The 25,174-nt window shown below is 38.2% G+C and overlaps 1 protein-coding gene across 1 annotated transcript; it reads right to left on the minus strand.

Annotated features, from left to right (window-relative positions):
* Positions 1-2,684: 2,684 nt before the first annotated feature.
* Positions 2,685-15,587, minus strand: LOC116873444 (guanylate-binding protein 6-like). Its single transcript, XM_032867269.1, has 11 exons — positions 15,314-15,587; positions 13,997-14,124; positions 11,298-11,407; positions 10,911-11,107; positions 9,296-9,541; positions 8,120-8,400; positions 7,212-7,424; positions 4,934-5,036; positions 4,435-4,628; positions 3,165-3,363; positions 2,685-2,740 (listed from the first exon to the last, which is right to left on the minus strand). Exons 1-11 carry the CDS (start codon positions 15,501-15,503, stop codon positions 2,685-2,687), a joined length of 1,917 nt encoding a protein of 638 aa, XP_032723160.1. The 5' UTR covers positions 15,504-15,587.
* Positions 15,588-25,174: the final 9,587 nt, after the last annotated feature.

The raw sequence follows: 25,174 nt of genomic DNA on the forward strand, positions 1-25,174 counted from the left end.
GCAACAATTTAAGGCTGAAGAGACAAGTGACAAGATGGTGTTGGGAGCCCAGAGGCCTGGGCCTCATTGTAGAAGATAATACCACACAGGACCTGTCATGGGAGAGTTGGAACAATGGAGGGGATGAGCAAGCTTCCAGATACCACTTGAAGCATACAAAAAGTGGGGAAACCCCACATTGTCCTTTCTTCCCCACTCACAATTTTCATCTAGTGCTTCCTACCTCCACTGAACCCAGCGGGAAACCAGCAGAAAGTAGAAATGGGATATGATGGATAGGTGCCATTTCCACTGCAGTAGAGGGCAGCAGGAAAGGGACAGGACAAATCTCAGAGCAAACAGGAGAAGACCAGCTTTGATGTACACCCCAGATATTAGTATTAGAGAGAAAAAAAGTATCTATAAGAAAAAGGGCTGAAAAAAAACTCAAGAGCTCATTTTTAACAAATATATTTTACTTCTGATAATCACTTAGACCTAAGATGGAAAGCCACTTTGAGTATTTACTGAAGGTTAGAAACCTTTGGTCCTAGCTTACTCTGGGATTCTGCCTTTGGAGCTATACAGATGAAGGCCTGCTCTGTGAGAGAGCTTTTTTTTTTTTCTTTCTTTCTTTTTTTTTTTTTTAATTTTATATGTTTATTTGACAGACAGAGATCACAAGTAGGCAGAGAGGCAGGAGGCAGGCGGAGAGAGAGAGAGAGGTGGAAGCAGGTTCCCTGCTGATCAGAGAGCTGGATCCCAGGACCCTGAGACCATGACCTGAGTCAAAGGCAGAGGCTTAACCCACTGAGCCACCCAGGTGCCCCTGTGAAAGAGCTTTTATATTTGCCTCCCACCATCCAGTTATCAAGAGCCTTGCATCAGGGACACCTGGGTATCTCAGTTAATTAAGCGTCTGCCTTTGGCTCTGGTCATGATGCCAGGGTCCTGGGATCAAGTTCCACATCAAGCTCCTTGCTCAGCAGGGAGCCTGCTTCTCCCTCTCTTTCTGCCTCTTCCCTCTTCTTATTCTCTCTCTCTCTCTCTCTCTCTCAAATAAATAAATAAATAAAATCTTTACAAAAAGAGAGATAGAGCTTTGCATCAGGCTATTAATGTAATTCTGATATTTGGGAACCTGTCTGTGGTTTGGTTCCATCAGATCCAAGAACACAATATTTTCAAAGTAAAGTGTTTATATTTTTCATTAAGAGCAATAGGAGAGATATTTATAACCTTTTGAAATGATAAACAAGTGGTACCCTTATTCATTCACACAACCATTCATCTATTTATTCATTCTTTCAATTACCATGCACCCTGAGTTTTACTGTGCTTTAATGTGATGGCAAATAGTCCTTAGGACTCAAAGATATTTCCTGAAGGAACAAGCAATTATATTTTCAGGCAATATGAATTAGATTGAAGCTAAACTTACAGGCAGAATATTGGTTTGTACTCTGAGTCTTAATCACTGTCCAGAAAAAAAATAAATATGTATATATATATATTCACAGCCTCTATTACCAACTAAATAACGTTGTTTAAGGTCCCTCTAGAGTGTAAGCTGCATGAGGACAAAATATTTACTTTCCTATCTTCACAGAATCCAAAACAATTGCCAGGAGTGAATAGGTGTTTAGTAAACAGTCAAAATTATTAAAACTGAGAGTTCTTTAATAAGTATTAGAATAAATGTGTGAATAAATTGTTAACTACTTTTTAAAACATTTTTCTTTATTTTTAGGTGATCAACACATGGTAAATGTTTATTGAAAAGATATGAAAACAATATTTTGAAGAGATGAATGCATTCCCATATTAATCACAACCTTCACAATAGCCAAGATATGGAAACAACCTAAATGAAATTCAGTGGATAAATAGGTAAAAAAGATTTGGTACGTATACACAATGGAATATTATTCAGTCCTGATAAAAGAGGGTATCCTGCTGAATGGATGAACCTTGAGCACATTATGTTAGTGAGAAAAGTCAGACAGAGAAAGAGAAAGAGTGTATGATCTAACTTACATGGCGAATCTAAAAAAGCAAGTTTTTTTTCTTTTTGTCCTTCAGTTTAGGGTGTCTCTACACCCAGGTTATCAAACAACTATTTGATTCAAGCTCTCAATGAGAACAGATATTTCTATAGAAAAGCTTGCTTTTTCAGTAAATCATACCATTTATTGGCCACATATTCATCATTACATGTTTCTTTCATAAAAATGCAAAGCCCTTTTTCCTTCTCAATGTTTAAATCCACAGCAGATGGGTCAGTTTAAAATCTGCAGTGGAGATGTGTTGACATCCTTGCAGAGACACAGGGGTTGTATACACAAGGTCACAGAGTAGGAGACGTCACCAGAAAAGTGTGTCTTGTTCTCCTAGCCTTTAAATCATCTTGGAGACCTTCATCTGGTGTCTAAAATCCAAACTATCTAGTAACTCAGACCTTTGGAGTGTTTGTAGAATTCTGGCAATTGAAAACAATCATGGAGGTGTCAACATTTTGTTTTTCCAGGAAATGCATATATACTACATTCTGGGCCTAAACATACTTTGAAGAGATGTACAGAAAAATAGGTAATGGTTCTTGTTCTCAGATGAACTTTACTCTTATTTGAAAACCAATACTAGAACCCATTTAGTTGCTCCTGGTCCAGCACTGCATTTTTTTACTGGATCCTATGTGTCCTGTTTTAATAAGGAGGCTGTGCATCTTTCTGGTATCTGGATGTCACTGCTGACTTGGATCCTGATTGCAAGAGTCCACAAATGTCTGGGCATTCCCATTTCCCCAAGACGCTGGCTACATAGTACTCTCATGCAGCACATGTTCAATTTATACTACCAATTTATGTAGATAGATACTTAAATAATTGAATTAAGCAATCTTTTGTCATTTAACGTGATGTCTCAGTGGATTTTATATATATTTACAATTTTGCACATGTACACTTCCTAAAAATTAACACGCTATATCGAAGTATACATGCACTTATTCTATCTGATGTGAGTCAGGCACTGATATTCTCTTATAGGCAATTTTTATATTTAAAACTTTGCTGAATAAAAGTGAAAACCATGAGCACCAAAAATAGGCCAGAGGATATAGCCACAGGAGTATATAGCTCTCCGTTAAAAGGAGTGCTAATTCCCTTTAAATAGTGAGAACACACCTGTCACCATGCGATCAACAAATCTAACAGGGGCAGTAGCTATTTTAAGAACGTCAAGGCCTAATCCCTCCACAGCTTGTGTGAACCAGGAAGTAGTGTTACTTTCAGTAGCATCAAGCCTAGATTTCAACTTCTTTATCTCTGCATCCATCCTCTCAGATGTCTCTCTAAATCCTTCATTGAATAGATCTTGTTGAACCTAAACAAAAAGTAAGAAAATAAAATTGTTAAAATTATCATTTCTTTTCAAAAATTGCACTTCATATCCAGGAACATGGTCAAACTATCTATGTTTTACTCTTAAAATTGCTCTTTTTTACTCAATCCTGAAAGGAGAATTTGGCATTGAGGATTATCTCCAGTCTTGCATGTAAACATTGAGAGGAAGCATAATTTAAAGCCTTCCTAATATTCACACAACATTAAGATTTTGCTAGGATGCTCAGCTTGATATGAAGACAAATGTTACACATTTCAGTCAAAAAATGCCAGTTAAAGGTAGCCTTGGTCTGATTGCACTAACTCTTAATCCCACTTGGGTTGGTATGGTCACCCAAATAATAGAAATGATGGGAACTTATAAACTCTTCTAGAAATCTATTATAAACATGTCCTGATGGACAATGAAAGAATTCCTCTCAATGCCATCTGATAACTTGGGTAAACTACCCACACCTGGAGACAATATAACAAGTTTAGAAGCTATCACTTCCCTGTGTTTTTAAGTCTGTACATTTCTGATAGTTTTATGTCAACATAGATCTATCTCAAGGACTTTGGGCAGCAGTAGAGTTTCTGATAATTGTCAGTGATCTTGGTAAAGCAAACCAGTTGCTGCTCATATTAAATATGTATGGTTGGAATATCTATCTAATCAAGCCTCATGAGATCATTTTAAAATCCCCCAAATAGCAACTCAAATGTTATTTGTATTCTCCAAGGGCTTGGAGGGACTATACTCATCTTCAACCCTCCAGAGTCAATGTACAGAGTGGAATCCAAAGGCTTCTTTAGAAAAGAAAGAGGAAGAAGAGGGGGAGGAAGAAGAAGAGAAGGAGGAAGAGGGGCTACAGGAGGGAAAGGAGAAAGAAAAGGAGAGGCAGAGGAAGAGGGAGAAGAGAAGAGAAGAATTCAAAGAATTCAGGGTTTTAATAATTCACAAGTGGTTAATGACAATGGTGCTTCCTGCCATGAGCTCACTGTAGACTTCTCTTCCTGGGGTACCAGAAGAGGGACCACCAAGCATTACCAAGACCATGGATAGACTTACCTTCAAGTTATGCTCCAATATTGTGTTCTGTTCTTTTATTAGGTTTTTTCTCTCATTCTCCAGTTTCTCTTTCAGTTGGTCTATGTTTTCCCGGAGAGTCTTTTCTTGAGCTTCCATATGCTGTTGCTGCTCCAGTAGTTTCTGTTTTAGCATCTCCTGTTCCCTCTCAGCTGCCTCCTTGCTGACCCGCTCCTCTGCCCCAAGGAAAGTTTAGAGAGGGAAGAAAATTAAGCAAGGATTGATATCTATCTTTCTAAGTTCAGAGACAAAACCAAATTGGAAGGGAAGGTGGAAAATCTCTGAATTCTTCATGTCCTCACCATCAGAACCACATTTCAGAGTATTTTGGGAAAGTTCCTGTCTGGCTGACATACCACCACAACTTGCCTTGTTTTTAGACTTAGCAGAGTTGTTCCAAGAAGAGGAAGCTCCTTGTTTTGCCCTCACACCTGCCTGAGGGCTATACCCAACCCATTGTGAGCCAAGCCCTTCCCCATACCTGCTATGGCCTTCTCCCCATCAGTGAGGGCTTTATCTGCCTGCCAGATGGATTCCTCTATTGAAGCCTGTGACTGCAGAAAGCTCTGGAGGACCTCATTCGCCTGAGGAACCAAGAAAAAGCAAAGACATTAGAGTTCCACTATGGAGATTAGTGCTGCAAAAACAAGTATGTCCATATAATTTTTGCTTCATGCATAAAATTCTACAGTGGCTCCCTACAAGGTGTCCAAGCTCCTTAGTGTGACCAGAGACTCTCCATAGCTCCTGCTTCCTGTCTCCCTCCAGGCTCTCGCCCAGTGCTACCTACTTTCTTCTATCCAGGAAGTTACTACTAATAACCTTTTTTTTTTTTCTCTTCAGCATTACAGAATTCATTGTTTATGCACCCCACCCAGTGCTCCATGCAATACATGCCCTCCATAATACCCCCCACCTGGCTCCTCCAACCTCGTACCCCCTGCCCCTTCAAAACCCTCAGATTGTTTTTCAGAGTCCATATTCTCTCATGGTTCACCTCCCCTTCCAATTTCCCTCAACTCCCTTCTCCTCTCCATCTCCCTATGTCCTCCATGTTATTTGTTATGTTCCACAAATAAGTGACAGAAATGCTCCACAAATAAGTGAAACCATGTTATTTATTATGCTCCACAAATAAGTGACAGATATGCTCCACAAATAAGTGAAACCATATGATAATTGACTCTCTCTGCTTGACTTATTTCACTCAGCATAATCTCTTCCAGTCCCGTCCATGTTGCTACAAAAGTTGGGTATTCATCCTTTCTGATGGAGGCATAATACTCCATAGTGTATATGAACCACATCTTCCTTATCCATTCATCCATTGAAGGGCATCTTGGTTCTTTCCACAGTTTGTTAACCGTGGCCATTGCTGCTATAAACATTGGGGTACAGATGACCCTTCTTTTCACTACATCTCTATCTTTGTGGTAAATACCCAAATACTAATAACTTCTAGTAACTAGTAACTTCTAGTAACCTACTTCCGGGTTCCAGCCAGTCAGAACTGTGTTCAGTTCTATAAATCTGCAATCTCTAGTACTTTGATATATTTGCTTCTCACTGGGAAACATTGCCTCTAATTTGTGCCATTGCTCTCCTCTGTTAGTTGCTGGCTTTAACTTTAGGCAAGTTATTTTAACCTGCCTGTGCCTCTCAGTTCAAATCTATAAAATGTTGACAATAAATGTAGACGTTTCTTAATGTTGTTTGAAGGATTAAGCTAAAAAATCCAGTGAAACAGCTTTATGTTATACCTATAGGAAATAAGAGTCCAATATATATTAGTCGCATTTATTATTATCATTATTTTAAAATTATTATTATGTTTGTTACCACAAACTATGCAGCCCATTCTTTTTATTTAGTTATATTAATTTTTAAATCCAAGTATAGTTGACACACAATATTACATTAGTTTCAGATGTACAACAGAGTGTTTTCACAAGTTTATCTATTATCCTATGTTCACCACAAGTACAGCCAGCATCTGTCTCATTACATTGCTATTAGAATATCATTGACGGTATTCCTTATGTTGTGTCTTTTATTCTCATGACTTATTCAGCTTCATAAGTGGAAGCCTGTATCTCTCACCACCCTTCACCCATTTTGTCCATTCTACCAACCCCTTCCCCTTGGCAACCATCCTTTTGTTCTCTGTGTTTATAGGCCTGATTCTTTTTGTTTGCTTATTCATTTGTGTGTGTGTGTTTTAATATTCCACTTATGAGTGAAATCATATGGTATTTCTCTTTCTCAGTCTGACTTATTTCACTTAGCATAATATCCTTTAGGTCCATCTATGTTGTCTCAAATGGCATGATCACAATCCTTTCTATGGCTGCATAACAGTGTACCATATGGAGACCATCATCACAGGTTGATATGTGTTATAATTTTGTATGCAGTTGTCTGTGTATTTGACTTCCTCTCTTACATTTGATCATACTTAAGTACAATGACTCTAACTTGTAAATTGTCAGCACTTGGCATAGTCAATGCTGTGTTGTTGGATGAAGAAATGAGTAATTTCTGTTCCATCTCTTGTGGATTTCAGAAATCCATACTCTTTTTGGGGGGAATAAGCATTTCCACTCTTCTCAGGAGTAAATAGCAAATAGTGGAACTCAGAAGCTAAAACTGTCATGATATCCCCATGCTGTTGTCACCCACAACAGGGGCTGTGCTCTCAGATTATTTGGAGACCCCTTAGACTCTATTATGTAGGCTCCCCATGCTCCCCTATTCCTCACCTTCACTCCTTTCCTGGGGACTTGTGAATATTTCCATTCAATACTTTCTTTTGCTTCCCTGTAGAGCTTGTATCCCCCAGGAACAGAGAAAGTTCCTGCTGAAATACTTTCCATTAGGACCTGTGACATCTCATCAAGCCTGGACTGGCAGTATTTAAGGGATGCCTCTTCATTCTGCTGCAAGAAATGCTCTTTCTTATTCATTATGAGTTCCTACAAGGGGAAAGTAGAGAGATGTCACCTGAAGAAAGGAACAGAAACAATACCATTCCAAAGAATCTGGTAGAAGGATTGGTCTAACTCTGGTCCTCATGAGAAAAGTGTTCTTCTGGAGAAGGACATGGAATAAAACAGGAATCACAAGACTTGATTTACTCACAACCTTGAATGCTCTCTGCAAGACTCTGGGCAAGTTTCTTAAACTTCCTGGTTCTTCTGAAATGTTGAAGTTGTATTGCCTAATTTCTGGGGCTCCTTGCCACTGGAGCATTCAGTGATTTCATCGTCAATGATACAGTGATACAACAAGGAGCAATATAAGTTGAAAATGACCTGGAATGAGCATCTGATAAGAGAAAATTTGCTTCGTGACAATGGGAGTACGCCCCAGAAAGCAACCATGCTTAGGAGTGACTTTTGGGTGTTGTGGGCAGGCTTGGAATCCACAGAAGTATTCAGATCAGGAAGGTATCTATTGATTTTACTTCAGAGATAAGAGAGACAAAGTGCTCCAGTTTTAGGAGGAAAGGAAAAAGAAAGAAATGTGGTCCTTTGAAACTCTCTTTCTCATGAGAATCTAGATTTCTTTATCTTTGAGTAAGACATGAGCCACCGGGTCAATAAAGGTAATTCTAGTGTTCATTCTTTAAAGGGAAGGGTCCTGAAGAATAATTACTAAGACACATTACCACAAGAGACTTCTGGAACTCCTGCTTGTCATCCTTGAAGGAATGCTTCATGAACACTGCAGTGGCTTCCTTCTCACAGTCTGCATGCACATCCAGCAGCTCCTGAAGTGTGTCTGTGGGGAGTGTCACTCTCTGGGACATCTGCTCACTGTAGAGGTTGGCTGCCTTCTGCACGGCCTCAGAGTTCTCAAGCTGGGCTAGTGTTGTCATTGCGTTCTCCAGACAAGGCACTGCTCCAGTATTGATGGCATCCACATAGGTCACCACCAGAGTCTTCAGCCCTGAATGAGCCAGGATATTGAAAGGATAAATATAGAGTACTAGACTGAAGTCACAGGTGTGCACACATACTCACACCCCACCCCCACCACAAACACACAGCCCTGTGTCCTATCTTCACCTTTGTTTTCCTATTGACTCTTAATTTTTATGGTTCTCCAAGGCACATCGCTAAAATAATTTTTTAAAACTCTTTCCTCAACATACTAAGTGGTATCTGGAGAACATAATTTTCCATTAAAAAAATAAAAAACAAAATAGATTACACAGGTAGACAGATGAGACAGGATAAATCAGATTATATTTATTCCTAATTCTGAAGTTTCCAATGGATTTTTACTGATTCCTGAGCTAATATTTATTTTTGGACTGCTCTAAATTCCTCAAATATTTTTTATATTCTTTTTGCAAATAACACTTATCAGATAAGACTTCCTGTGGAGGGGGAATGCAAATATTCCATTCTTATACCCAGTTAGTGATTTATTTTTGTCAGTGGAGGATTTTTTAAAGAAAGATTTTATTTATTTATTTGAAAGAGAGAGCAGGAGAGGGGGTAGGGTCAGAGGGAGAAGCAGACTCCCTGCTGAGCAGGGAGCCTGATGCAGGACTCAATCCTGGGACTCCAAGATCATGACCTGAGCCAAAGGGAGTCATTTAACCAACTGAATCACCCAGGAACCCAGTGGAGGATTTTTTTAGGTAAGTAGATGCCATAGGTATCAGTGACAAAGTGTGTCATTTGGGAGAGGGATTTGCAAACCCCTAAAAGTGAGATAATTATAAAATATACACATCTCTTCATGGAGTAAGAATGTGTGTATACCTAGAATTCCATATAGAATCAAACAAAAATGCTGATATTAGGCCCCACAGAAATGGGAAAAGGAAACTCACGATTTCCAGTGACTGTGACTCCCTCTCTGAGAGTCTTGGTCCTTGCCTGGGTGAGGATGTAAGAACAAAAATTGTTTGCTTGTGTCAGGAATTTAGGATCCAGTTGATGTTCAGGTATATTCTCAATATCAGCTAGGAGTTTTGTGTCATTTACTGGCCGATCAAAGACAAAACACTTCCTTCTTGGAAAGAAATACCTGATGCACTCTCTGAGTAGATTGGATGCTTGGATTTTGGAGTTGTTGCCTGAGGGATAAGAACAACAGATTACCTTGGGAACAGTCTTCAGACAAGGGGGCTAATAGTTTGTATGACTAGGATTTTTATTCTTTGCTGTCTCCTTTGCTTGAAACGCTTTTAACACAGACATTCAATACTTCCTTGAACAGCAAACTCATACCAATGGTAGCATTTTGGAAAGAAATTAGGGGAGACATCTGATCCAGGTAAACGAAACCTGTGGCTCATAACTCCAGACCTAAAAATGGTGGTAGAGTTGTCCATTAGATGTTTACTGAATGAATGGAAAAAAAAAAAAAAAAAGAAAAAAAATCAAGAGTCAAATGGAACTTTTTGGTCTAATGTAGAAACTGAGCTTGGGACCAAGAGCCACAGTAAAGGGATAACGGAGCAGTGTTAGGAACAATAGTATTATATATATTCGAACACTCTGATTATTGAAGGAAAACTTCTTTGATGCTAGCAATAATTTGCATAATGTTAGCTATTTTATTTCACAAAAACTGCAGAAGGGTAAAAGTAACTAAAATGTAATTCTAGGATGTCACCGCTACTCTACAAACTCCTTGAGGTAAAGAACTAGATATGACTCAACAGCGTTGTTTTTCTGCCTATCCAGTTTCTCATTAAATGTTTTCAGAAACTTTTAGTAGAAAACTGAAAGCAAGAATGAGTAAATCAGAATTGATCTTTCTCTCAAGGTTTAATGAGATCTATACCATTATAAATGTAACCCATTAAAATAATTTATTATTTCAAACTTATAACATGATAAAAACATGGGAATTAAGAGAAAACTATGATATATACAGTAAAATGCATAGTTATCAGAAATATTGAAAAGGTATAGATTGAAAAGGCATACTTCTTCAGGTTTATTTAAAACACATAGTCATTTTTGTATGTGATATATCTATATAGGCATTAGAAAATTATATACTTCTTTGAAAAGATTAATATCTAACTATAAAATATATTTTTATTGAAATATATTGTATATATAGTAAATGTTGATTTTCCTTATAATTTCATGCCTAATATGTTTTGGTTAGTTTTTTTCAACACGCAAGGACAGAAGCCAAAGTAAGGAACGGGTATCTGGTCTTGGGAAAGTTAAAGCACCCTTTGAAATCTGGTAGCTACATTAGCCATTGTTTAAAGAACAGATTAGTTTTGAATAATTTCATTCTAGCCTAGGCTCTGCTTTTCTTGAGTGAACTGATACTCCAGTTCTTAGAGCTTTTCAGCCCAACCTCAAGTAACCATTTCTACAGACTTCAATCTAGTCTTGAATACAAATACAAAAGCCATCCCGAAGATAACTGATTGTGTTCAGCAACTCCCACCGCCCACTGCCCAGGCCATGTTCTAATACCTGGAATCAGCTTCAAGGCATTCTCCAGGTAATCATCTTCTGTGATAGGATGATCATTTAACTTCAGCTCCAGGGTAAAATCCCGTACAGCCCAGATAAAGTCTGGAAAGAAACTCACAAACTCAGTGGAATCTTCTGTTCCATCCTTTTTTGGGGAGGACTTTGCCCTGATTAGTTTTGTGAGCTCTGTCATATAACTAGGGTTCAGTTAAGGAAAAGCAAGTTCCCACTCATCATTCCCACTTTTCTCTAACAAAATTATTATAAACACTCTCTTTTGCCCTTCTGCTCCACCAAAGGCAGCTAACCGATAGGGAAGGAGAAACTAACTAGAACTCTATTCCCATCAACATAATGAGATGGGTGGTTTGGTCCCTGGAAGGATACTGCAGCTGCTCCAGGGCCTGGTGGTTGATGGTGCCCATGCTGTTGTAGACAAAGGTGCTGCACAGAAGCACAGCCAGTGCAAAGATCCACGAGTCATTCTTAGGGTCACCCTAGAAAGCACATTGAACAAGAGTTTTAGGAGTTTAGTCTTTAGAAATTCATTCAGACACTTCTTCTATCAGTCTTCTATTACTTTAGCTAACATACTTGCCATGCAAAGAAATAAGTTTGAAGACAGACATATATACGGATATCAACTTTGACAATTACGAAGACATTTTTTGTGATATTGAGTCTTCCATATATAAAGAGATTTCAATACTGCAGAGGTTTCTTTTTCCTCAATTGGATGAAATAAAGTAACATATATAGAAAAACTAGTACAGTACCTGTGGTGCAATGGTGAGTGTTAGCATTTATTCATTCTATGTAGAGCTATATAAAATATACCAAAGTTGCTATAGCTGGGGATTCAAATTATATTAAATTAAATTCCACAAATGCTTATAGGAAGCTACTGAATGTATCCCACTGCTTTTTTATTTAAGAAGCAAACTTGAAAATGGCAATAGTTACTTTCAGGGTGACTGTTTTAAAGTGGTGGTGACAAATATCCATAACAATGAATGTAATAAAGATGACAATACCTATAAAGATATTAGTAATCTTATATTTTAGTAATGTCCATAAGCAGTCTAACCTATAGCTGCAATAGAAATGAAGATTTAGAATTTTATCAAGGAAGGCCGGAACTGTGGAACTTGGAGAAAGAGTATATATTTTGAAGGCTTACTGGAAGTCTTGAACTGAGTGTTCAACTGGTCAAATACAGACCTGAAGAAACACAGACTTCATTCTCAGCATGTCTCATGTGCATGTTGTTTCTTAATACATTTGTGTATGTGGGTCTTAGATTCCATATATGAGTGAAGTCATGAGGTATTTGTCTTTCTCAGTCTTTCTCAGGTATTTGTCTTTCTCAGAAATAAGTCTTTTGACTTATTTCACTTAGCAGAATACTCTCTAGGGCCATCCATGTTGTTGGAAATGGCATGATCTCATCCTTTTTTATATCATTGTAATATCATGTTATGTATTTATACCACATCTTCCTTATCCATTTGTCTATTAATGGATTCTGAGGTTGCTTCCTTATCTTGGCTATTGTAAATAATGCTGCAGTAAACATAGATGTGCATATATCTTTTTGGATTAGTCTTTTTATCTTCTTTGGGTAAACACCCACTAGTGGAATTACTGGAACATATGATATTTCTATTTTTAACTTTTTTTTTAAATTTCCTTTCAGGGTTCCAGAATTCATTTTTTTCTATTTTTAAGTTCTTAAAAAATTGCCATACTGATTTCTACAAATAAAAATTTAATAAAAATATAAATAAGCACAGAATTTCTAACTTCTCTTTGGGCTGAAATAGAGAGCTACAGAAATTTAAATACCGTTTCCAAGTAAGTCTAAAAGTAAGGCACAAAAGAAGAAATCATTCATGTCACCTATTAGTAGAAAATTAAAATACCAAAAATCCATCTGAAAATATTTTCTATAGAGCAAACATATGCTTTTGTAGAACCAGCACATTCAGAGGTATCTCAAACCCTTCCAGAATGCCCTTTGGATAGCTGACGAACTTTACCAAAGGAAATGTAAACCCGAATCTTAGCTCCAAACCTCAAATACACACGGTCATCTGGAAGATAAATCAGAAATATTTCTTCTCCTAGGAAAGAGTTGGTATTTCTCCTCTTTCCCACCAAGGCACCCTTATGCTTCACATATGTGGTGCCACTGTGGTGTGGTGCCACTGTTGTGTGCTGCCCAGATCAGCTTATAAAATTAAAAGACTGATTCCCCCAGCTAGTGGGAATGCTGATGGAAGACAGCTCAAACGTGCCATTCCCTTTAATCAGAAAGGCTTCCAGAGCAGCCTTTCCATGATTTATCAACACTCTTGTCCCAACTCAGGATAACTCAAAAGAGCCATCCCAGCCACAGAACACCCATGGAATTGACAGAATTCAGCAGTTGCCTTACAGTGCAACTTCTTCCCCTGTCCCAACTTTCTTCTTTCCAATCATATCTTATTAAATCTGACTGCATATATGTGGTCTTCTCAACTGGACTAGTTGCTTTGAGGGCAGGAGTTTTACTGCGGTGACTTGCATCCAGAGTACTAAGCCAGAAAACTACAACTCAGCTATTCATTAATTATTTCTTAAATTTATTTTTAAAAAGATTTTATTTACTTATTTGACAGAGAGAGAGAGAGATCACAAGTAGGCAGAGCAGCAGGCAGAGATAGAGGGGGAAGCAGGCTCCCTGCTGAGCAGAGACCCTGATGCAGGGCTCGATCCCAGGACCCTGAGATCATGACCTGAACCGAAGGCAGAGGCTTAACCCACTGAGCCACCCAGGCACCCCAATTATTTCTTAAATTTATTCAAATAACTCACCCAGTGCCAAGAACTAAATTTTATCTAATGTACCATGATACCTTACCTAGAAGTGAGATTCTAGGTAAGTGAGGTGAGTGTGAGATTCAAACAAATGAGCATGCCTTATTTACTATAGTTGGAGTTCAGATTTTGTAAATAGATCACAGCAGTTAAATCACAAAATAATCATGAAGAGGTAAGAAGCAAATCCAGAATAAAAAGGATTTATCTGTAACTGTCTGCCTTACCTTTTCCACATCACCCAGGCCTTCAGTATCCAGAAGGACCAGAGTGTGGTTTGGCTTGCAGGGGTGAGGCACATACCACATCCAGATGCCTTTGGTTTTAGACTGCACTGTAGAACCCAGAGGGAAATCTGCAAAGAGACAGGAGAAGGCAAGATTCAGTGACAGGAGATTCATCCAAGCAGCCAAAGGGTACGAAGTCACACTGTGGGAAATGTAAGTACCCCAGCATATAATATGGTTCTTTCTTGATTTCATCAAGAGTGTCCTACTTTGTGTCATCTCTTTCAAGGAGGAGGAGATGTTAAACATGAGAATGATGCCAGGCAATGGCTCAAGATGGAGACAAAGGCATTCATGAATCAGGAAAAATAACCATCCATGAGCATTTTGAAAGAATAGTGAGGCACAAAGTCAAAGAGCAGCGTATTAAAGATAGACATGGGAAAAGGAATAGTGCGAAAAGGAAATTGACATCATATGTTTTGCCAAAGTAATTAAAAAAAAAAGAGAGAGAGGTAAAGAGGGTTGGTAGCTACAATAATACGTGAAATCCAGGAAAAACTTTTAAGATGATAGTTGTTGTGGGATAATTGAGCACAAAGATCAAGAAAGAATTCTTGAGATGTTTCAAGGTGTGCAACTTAGTAAGTTTATTCAGGTAGCATGGGGACAGGACCTGTGGGCAGAAAGAGCTGTAGTTTTGCTGTATGAAACTGGTGGTTATATGCTTATGACTCAAAAGGAAGGGGATGTGCAGGGAGTATTAGATCATAAATATTTCTTTGAATTTCTACTTGTAAAACTATTCTCACAAGGATTCTCTGGTGCTTACCATTCAGTTCAATATCAACTATTGGTGAGAGGCACAGGAAGCCAGGAGACAAATTCAGCACATATTTGATTTTTAACGGAACTATGCAAGCTATAGGTCAGCCTTCTGGGCTTAAGGTGAACATTTTTCTGCTTCTATCCCTCTTCAATAGATATTCAAACATCTTTATATGTTGATGGGAATATGCCATAAAAAAGCAAATGTATTTCAAGAGAGAGGAGATACAATTATAAGAGCACAGTACTTGATCAGGTTAAAGAAGGTAGGATCCTGAGCATTAGCAGGGGAGATTTTCCTTAACAGTAGTAAAACAGCATGGTAACAGATTACAATAAGAGTAATTTAATGGTGAGAATTAGAATCAGAAGGTTGGTTGATTGTGAGGAGTTTGGTTCTCCTTTCTTGTGACCAGGAAAAAAAAACTAAAGGCGTAAGAGATACAGCTAGAGGTAACCAGTTGGCCCCAGGCTGAGTACAACACTCACCTCGGTTCTGTCCTGCAAGACGGTTCATCAAGTAGGATTTGCCAGTACGATACAGTCCTACAATGGCCACCACCACTACTGGTTGAGAAATCCTTTCAAGAATCTGTATAGCCATCTGGTTCACTGACAGCTGCATATTGTTGTTTTCCACCAGACAAATGGGGGCCGTCCGATGGGGTCCAGATGCCATGGCAACCTGCCAACCTAAAAAAGCCTCCTGGTAGAAATAAGATTAAAAAGTCATTCTCTGACTTGGAGTTATCCAAAGCACCCATCGGTTTAGGACTAGGTGAAACTTCTCTACTTTCTATGAGACAAAATATAACCTAGAGTTACCAGACTGCAGAGAGCTTCCTCTATTACTCCCCCAAATCTGTGATATTAGTGAAGAAACATGGAGTATTGTTATTCTCCAAAGTTTTGCTTCAATAGTAATAATAAAATTCATGCAATTGTTACTGTCACTGAGGGCCTCCAATATACTAGGTCCTGTGATACATACCTTACATACCCAGCCTCACTGATACTTACAAGAACCTACAAGTTAGAAATTATTATACCCACTTTGCAAGAAAATTAAATGAGTCTAACAAAAGCTGAGTAAGACATAGAGCCATGTTTAAAACTATACTGAGCAAAATGGCAAGCTAGGAAGCTCTAATCTCCAAGAAGATACAAAAAATAACCAAAACATTGGCTAGAATAATCTTATAGTGATTCTGTAAAGAGTGTCAAATATCTAAAGCAACCAAGGAAGCATCCAATCAAGAAACACACACACACACACACACACACACATTAGAATGGTAGGAAATTCTGTGGTGTTTTTGTTTGTCTTTGGCCCACACACTCCCTGGTGTGATATTAGTCTTGGTCTGGAGTAGGTGGCAACCCAGTTCTCACTTTTCTCCTTTGACCCAGAGGTAACAGAGCAGACCTTGTTCACAGTGTTCTGATCTGTCTGGGGTTTACCTCCTCAAGTCTCTATTTCATGTCACATAGATCTCAGCGAGAAGCAGGGGCCAGGAATGTGGTAGTATAACTTGGATTTCATGTGGAAAGAAGCAGTGGCTTTGGTTTCAGGGGATTGCTCATGAAAACTGCAGAGAGATGGATCTGCAGATTCCTGACACAAGAGATTACCAGAGAAGACAAAACAGACCATCTTGGGCAGTAGTTCAGTTCCCACTTTCCTCCTTTAGACTGGTTGGAGCAAAGCAGACTATGTGTATAATGTTCTAATCTGTTCTGAGCTGCCTGAAGGACTAGTCTTTGTTTCACCTAAATCAAATCTCAGACAGGAAGAAGCAATGGGCATTGTTTGGGAAAGCTGAAAGGAGACTGACCTGGCGAGATATTATGAGTGTGTGATATTGTGATTTATAATAAGAAGTATATATTTGGTCTTTGTCCCTGCTCCTGACACACAGCTCCCAAAACACATTTAATTTCACAAGCAATGAAAGTAATGGAAGTAACTTTTGTTATAATATTTGGTCTTTTGTCCCTGGTTCCTAAGATAGGTCCAGAGCGAAGAAGGTGAAAGAAGTGTCTTCTGTTAATACATAGTAAGAACCTTTCAACTACACCCATGTTTACATCAATAGGATGATTTTGAAGAGCTCCTGGATGACCACCAAATGAAGGCTAGTTGCTAGGGAAACTGACCATGCGATTAGAGAGTTGGAACTTTCAGCCTCATCTCCCAGCCTCTGGGGAGGGGAGAAGGCCTGAAGGTTGAGTTAATCACTAGTGGCCAATGATTTACTCCACAATGCCTATTTAAGGAAGACTCCATTAAAAAACAAACAAACAAAAAAAACCCCTAACTGAAGGGGTTTAAAGAACTTGATTCAGGTTGGCGAATATGTGCAGGTATTCAGAGGGTAGTGTGCCCAAAAAGAGCATGGAAGCTCCTCACACTTTTCTTGGTACTTTGCCCTATGCATTTCTTTCACTTTACTCTTCTGGGGTTTCTTTCTTTCTTTCTTTCTTATAAATCAGCAATCTAGTGAGTAAACTGTTTTTCATGAGTTCTGGAAGCTGTTCTAGCAAAGTACTGAATGTGGAGTACAGATGGAGAACATAGCCAGTCAGAAGCACAGGTGACAAGCTGGAATTGAGATTGGCACCTGAAGTGGGGCCAGTCTTGTGGGACTGTGCCCTTACCTTGTAGGGCATGCACTAACTTCAGACTGTTTGTGTCAGAATTACTTACTGCGGAAAATTGCCCATATATGTGGTGACCAGAAGTGAGGTATTGAGAACAGTGTTGCAAGAAATAAAATTTTTTCCCTTTTCAGGGTAGAGACAAACAATAGACCATCAAGGCCCCAAGGAGATTTTCAGAGGGTAATTAAGACATTTAAAAGCAGCACGTGTATGGGGAGATTGAAAAAGCCACACATAAGCTCAGGTAGGATGCGTGCTCAGAAAAGCCCTAAAAAGGACTTTTAAGGTTTCTCCCTTGGTTAAGCCTAAGGCTCAAGACCAAGACCCAGCTAATGAGCAAAGACTTCCTTAGTACAAAAGCAGTATGCAAAGAATGGAAAAGGTGGCTGTTTCTATAAATGACCAGTTTTCAACAGAAACAACAAAAATCACAAGGCATGCAGAGAAATAAGAAAATGCAGCCCATTCAAAGGAAGTAAACAAATGTGGCAGGAAACATCCCTGAAGAAACACAAGCATTGCATGTTCTAGGCAAAGACTAAAGTAATTTTCTTAACTATGCTCAAAAAGCTAAAGGGAAAAACAACTAAAGTAAATTGGGAAAATGATATGTAAACAAAATTAGTCCAGTCATAGTGTGGTACTGGCATAAAGATAGGCATATTGACTAATGGAATAGAACAGAGAGACCAGAAATAAACCCTCCCATATATGGCCAAATGATTTTTGACAAGCCGCTGAGATCATTCAGTGGGGAAAGCAGTGTTTTCAAGAAGCGGTACTGGGGAAATTTGATATTCACATGCAACAGGATGAAGTTGGACCACTATTTTAACACCATATATAAAATTTATCTCAAAACATATCAAAGATTTAAGCAGAAGAGATGAAACTAAAAAAAACTCATAGAAGCAAACACAGGAGAAAACCTTCGTGGTACTGGATTTGACAATGATATTTTTGGATAGGACACCAAAGGCGTGATCAAAATATGAAAAAATGGTAAATAGGACTTCATCAACATTAATAATTTTTGTGCATCAAAGAGCACCCTCAACAGAGTAACAAGGAAACCCACAGAATAAAAGAAGAAACCTGCATATCACGTATTTGGCAAGGGATTAATATCCAGAATCTATAAGAACTCTTCCAACTCAGTAATAACAACAAAAACAATGCAATTCAAAAATGGGCAGAGGACTCAGACAAGAAGATATACGTTTACGCAATAGATACGTGAGAAGATGTTCAACATCACTAATCATTATGAGAATGCAAATCAAAACCACAGTGAGGTACAACTTCACACCCATTAGGATGGCTATTATTAAACAAGTGAAAACAAAGCAAACAAACAGCGAACAACTAGCACTGACCAGGTTGTAGAGAAATTGGAACCCTTGTTCATTGCTGGTAGGCATATAAAATGTTACAACCACTGTGGAAAAAACTATGCTGGTTACCCCCAATATTGATCATAGAAATACCATTTGATCTAGCAATTCCACATCAGGGCACATGTACAAAAACATTAAAAGCAGGGACTCCAAACTCAACACCCAAAAAACAGATAATCATGTCAAAAGATCCACAGATGACATGAACAGACACTTCTCCAAAGAAGACACACAAATGTCTAGCAGATACATGAAAAAAATTTACACCATCATTAGCCATCAGGGAAATTCAAATCAAAACCATATTGAGATACCACCTTGTACCAGTTAGAATGGCAGAGATTAACAAGACAGGAAACAACAAATGTTGGAGAGGATGTGGAGAAAGGGGAACTCTCTTACACTGTTGGTGTAACCCTCTTACACTGTTGGAATGCAAGTTGGTGCAGCTACTTTGGAAAACCATGTGGGGATTCCTCAAAAAATTAAAAATAGAGCTACCCTATGACTCTGCCATTGCAGTACTGAGTATTTACTCCAAAGATACAGATGTAGTGAAAAGAAGGGCCATATGTACCCCAATATTCACAGCAGCAAAGTTCACAATCAACAAAAGAAAGAGCCAAGATGCCCTTCATCAGATGAATGGATAAAGAAGATGTGGTCCATATATACAATGGATTATTAGGATTATTGCTCAGTCATCAGAAAGGATGAATATCCAACTTTTGTATCAACATGGACGAGACTGGAGGAGATTATGCTGAGTGAGATAAATCAAGTAAAGAATGTCAATTATCATATGTTTTCATTTACTTGTGGAACATAAGGAATAATGTGGAGGACATTAGAAGGAAAGGGAAAGTGGATGGGGGGAATTGGGAGGGGGAAATGAACCATGAGAGACTATGGACTCTGAGAAACAAACAGAGGGTTTTAGAGGGGAGGGATGGGGAGATGGGTGGGCCTGGTGGTGGATATTAAGGACGGCATGATTTGCACAGAGCACTGGGTGTGGTACACAAACAATGAATCTTGGAACACTGAAAAAATAAAATAAAATTTAAAAAAATTAAAAATAAAAGGAGGGACTCAAACAGATTTTGTACACCAGTGTTCATAGCAGCAGTATTCACAGTAGCCAAGAGGTGAAAACATCCATCAAAGGATGGTTGGATCAACCAAATGTGTCATAGTCATACAATGGAATATTTTTCAGCTGTAAAAAAAAAATGAAATTCTGATACATGCTACAGCATTGATGAACCTTGAAGATATTATTCTAAAGTGAAATAAGCCAGACACGGAGGACAAATATTGCATGATTCCACTTATAAGAAGTACCTAAAATAGTCAAATGCATAGAGACAAGAAGTAGAGTAGTGTCTACCATGGGCAGAAGGCAGGGGAATAGGGAGTTATTGTTCAAAGGGTACTGAGTTTCCCTTTGAGATGAAAAAAATCTCTGGAGACAAATAGTGTTAACAGTTGCATAACAATGAGAATGTATTAGTGTCACTGAACTGTACTCTTAAAATGGTTAAAATTGTACATTTTATTATATATATACATATATATATAATCTTAATTTTTAAAATGTTTCTTAAAAACACAACTGGATAATCCATTTCTCTGTCACATGTTACTACAGCCACTTACTGGGCAGAATATTCTTCCTCAAAGACATTGATTATCCTGTCAGTTCCTTTATCAGTAGATTAACCTATATAGCTTTCTTGTCATGATCACATATCACAATGTGCTCTCTAATGCTTTCGTGTGAACCCTGTGCTCATCTTCATCTGCAGGTTGACAAGTGCCGGGAATGGGAGTGGTAAGTGGAATGAGATCAGTCTAAAGAATGTAGCGTCCCTTTCAACCAGGGAAGGCAGGATAACGTCCTGAATCTTAAGAGATACAGGCTGAAGTTCTTAGCAGAGGGTCAGGTTCTTTACAAATTACTCCTATGAATGAGAACAAAAATAAAAATTCAGATACCATTTTACATTCTATGGGGACATAGGTACATATATGTATATGAAAGATAAAGCAAATCTAGCAAAATGTCACCAGGGGATAAATCTAGGTAAAAGGTATATGGGATTCTCTTGTAATTATTTTTCAAGGTAAAGTTTAATATAAAAAATTAAATATCAAAAGGACAATTTTGCAGGGGAGGAGTTAAGATGGTGGAGGAGGAAGTGACTCTAAGTTTCTCTAGTTCTTGAATACAGCTAGATAGTTATCAAAGCATACTGAACAGCTGTGAAATCAATCAGAACAATGAGAAAAGAAATGCCGCAATTCTACAAATCGAAAAGATACACTTTTTGGAAGGTAGGAGGTGCAAAGACTTGAATACAGGGTGATATGTGGGAGGATATCACAGAAGGGAGGGAGCCTGCTTAAAGAGGCTGACAAAGTATAAGCAGTGGAGTGCAAAATTGGAACTTTAGAAGTCTGCTGCATGCAGTGGGGTATGTCCCTGGCTTAAAGGTGCTCAGGTGGTGAAGTGGGTCTGAATCTCAGGTAGGACAGCGTGGTCTCAGGATCCCCAGGATCACAAGAAGGGCAGGAGTTCCTGAGTGCAGCAAACCGTCCAGGCATAGGAGCAGGTTAATCAGCTAAGAACAGCAAGTCTAGGTGTCTTTTTGCTTGGTGTTGCCATAGACTGTGAACCACTGCAGGGTTGTCCAAATGCCTTCCTGGCAGGCACCCAGCATAAGACACAAGCCCAGAGAGACCCCCTCTCTCCCCTGGGGAGGAACAGTGCAGGTCCTCAGGAGTCCATAAAATTTTGAGTTTTGAAACTCTAACACTGAGATAAAAATGCTTAGTCACAGGCAAGGTGAACACAGTGTTTGGACAGAAACTGGGGAGATAAGAGTGATTGGATGCTTTTCTGCGAGGGCAGACTGAAGAGTGGGAGATAGAAACTTTCAGCTCAGGGCCTAGAAGTCCCAGACCACCATTTTCATCATCAGTCTCAGTGGGGAAAGCCTTCACAAACAGCACCACCTAGTGCAAGCCAGAGCCACTTACACTGAGCGAGGCCCCCTGGCAAGGGAGGTGCATTTATACAAGGGCAAGCACACCTGAGAATTAGGGCAACAGACCCCTCCTCCAGAAGACCGGCAGAAACAACTGGCCCAGACCAATTACACTGATCATAGAGAGCTGCAAAGCTTCAACCCTTGAGGGAAACCGCATGTTGAATCCATGGGATTTTTTTTTTTTATTCTTAAGACTTCCAGTATTATTTTTTCAGCCATTTTCTTACTTTTTCTATTCTTTTTTATCCTTTTTTAATTTTTACTCTTATATGTATATTAGATTTTTTCATTTTTTGTTTCTTTTCACTGTATTTAAAAGAAAATTTGTATACATTTAACCTTTTTTTCTTATTTTGGGATCTGGTTTCTTTTAACAAGCTGCCCAAACCACACCCAGGATCTAGTTTTTTTGTTTTGTTCTGCTTTGTTTCTTTTCTGTTTTTTTCTTGTTTTGTATTGCTTTTTTTTTTTTCTGGTTTGTTTTGTTTTTATTTGTTGTCATTTTGGTTATTGCCATATTTTCTCTTTCTCTCTTATTCTTTTCTGGACAAAGTGATGAGATGGAGAAATTCACCCCAAAAGAAAGAACAGGAGGTAGTACCTACTGCCAGAGATTTAATCAATACAGATATAAGTAAGATGTCTGAACTAGAATTTTTTAAAACTATTATAAAAATAATACCTGGACTTGAAAAAAAAAAAAAAAACAGAGAATCCCTTACTGTAGAAATAAAAGAACTAAAAATCTAGTTGGGCTAAGATTAAAAATGCTATTACCAAGATGCTGTCCCAAATGGAGCCTCTACAAGCAGAAGAGCAAATCAGTGATATAGAAGATAAAAGGATGGAAAATAAGAAAGGGGAAAATAAGAGAGAAATGTTAAAGTAAAACAATTATATCATAAAGGGAGACTTATAAAACTCTATGATTCCATAAAGCAAAATAATATCCAGATAATAGATGTTCCAGAAGATGAAGACAGGGAGAAAGGGAGAGGTTTATTTGAACAAATTATAATTGAGAACTTCCCTAATCTGGGCATTCAAGTCCAGGAGGCTGCCATGGTCAAAATCAATAAAAATAGGTCAACACCTCTACATATAATAGTGAAGCTTGAAAATTTCAAAGGTAAAGAGAAAATCCTGAAAGCCGCTTGGGGCAGGAGGTCCATAACCTACTAGGGTAGAAACATAAGGCTAGAGTAGAACCATCCACAGAAATCTGCCATGCCAGAAAGTACTAGGATGATATACTCACCATGCTAAATGGGAAAAACATGCAGCCAAGAACACTTTATTCAACAAGGCTCTCATTCAGACTAGAAAGAAAGATAAAGACTGCCCAGGACAAACAAAAACTAAAGGAATTTCTGAACACTACACCAGCTCTTCAAGAAATATTAAAGGGGACCTCTGGGGCATAGAGAGGGCCCAACAAAGACCAGAAAGAAAAAGAGACAATTTACAGGAACAGCGACTTTCAGGTAATACAATGGCACCAAATTCATATCTTTCAATAGTTACTCTGAATGTAAATGGATTAAATGCTCCAAACAAAAGACAGAAGGTATCAGAATAGATTAAAAAACAAAACAAACCAACAAAACCCACAATGCATTGATATGCTGTTTATAAGAGACCATTTTAGACCTGAAGACACTTCCAGATTGAAAATGAGTGTGAGGAGAACCATTTATCATGCCAATGGACATTAGAAGAAAGCTGGAGTAGCAAACCTTATATCAGACAAGCTAAATTTTCAGCCAAAGTCTGTAATAAGAGATGAAGAAGGACACTATATCATAATAAAATGGTCTATCGTCAAAAAGATCTAACAGTTATAAATATTTATGCCCCCATATTGGGAGCACCCATATATATATATAAACCAATTAATAACAGAACTAAAGAAATTCATTGATAATAATACAATAGCAGTAGGGGACTTTAACACCCTGCTCACAGCAATGGACTCATCATCTAAGCATATCAGCAAGGAAACAAGGGCTTTGCATGACACACTGGACTAGATGGACTTAACCAATATTCAGAGCAATTCATACTAAAGTAGCAGAATACTCACTCTTCTCAAGTACACATGGAACATTCTCCAGCATAGATCACATACTGGGTCACAAATCATGTCTCAACTGGTACAAAAAGATTGAGATTATACCATACATATTTTTTACTACAATGCTATGACACTTGAAGTCAACTATAAGAAAAGATTTGGAATGACCAAAAATAAATGGAGGTTAAAGGACATTCTACTAAAGAATGAATGGGTCAATCAGGAAATTGAAGAATTAAGAAAATACATGGAAACAAAAGAAAATGAAAACACAAAGGTTCAGAACCTTTGGGATGAAACAAAGGCAGTCTTTAGAGGGTAGTATATTGTAGTTCAGGTCAACCTCAAGAAGCAAGAAAAGTCTCAAATACACTACCTAACCTTACACCTAAAAGAGCTGAAAAAGAACAACTAACAAAGTTTAAACCCAGCAGGAGAAGAGAAATAATAAAGATCAGAGCAGAAATCAATCATATAGTAATCAAAATGCTAGTAGAACTAATCAATGAAACTAGGACTGAGTCTTGGAAAGAATGAATAAGATTGCTAAGCCCTTGTCAAACTTACCAAAAAGACAGAGAATCCAAATAAATAAAACCATTAATGAAAGTGGAGCAATCACAACTAACACCAAAGAAATACAATTAAAAGATAATATTATGAGCAATTATATGCCAATATATTAGGCAAGTTGGAAGAAATGTATGCATTTCTAAAAACATATAAACTACCGAAACTGAAATAAGAAGAAATAGAAAACCTGAACAGACCCCTAACCAGCAAAGAAATTGAATCACTAATACATGATCTCCCACAAAGGAGAGTCCGGGACAAGACAATCTCCCAGGGGAATTCTACCAAACATTTAAAGAATTATTACCTCTTCCACTGAAACTGTTTCAAAAAATTGAAATGGAAGGAAGACTTCCAAACTCCTTCTATGAGGCTAGTATTACCCTGACCCCAAAACTAGACAAGACCACACCAAAATGGATAGTTACAGACCAATATCCCTGATGAATATGGATGCTGAAATTCTCACCAAGATACTAATTAGTAGGATCCAACAGTACATTAAAAGGATTTTTTGCCTCAACCAAGTAGGGTTTATTCCTCATCTGTAAGGATGGTTTGACATCGGCAAATCAATCAATGTGATATATTA

This window comes from Lontra canadensis, unplaced genomic scaffold (genome assembly GCF_010015895.1).
Source record: "Lontra canadensis isolate GAN:19392208 unplaced genomic scaffold, GSC_riverotter_1.0 scaffold33, whole genome shotgun sequence".
Lineage (NCBI taxonomy): Eukaryota > Metazoa > Chordata > Mammalia > Carnivora > Mustelidae > Lontra > Lontra canadensis.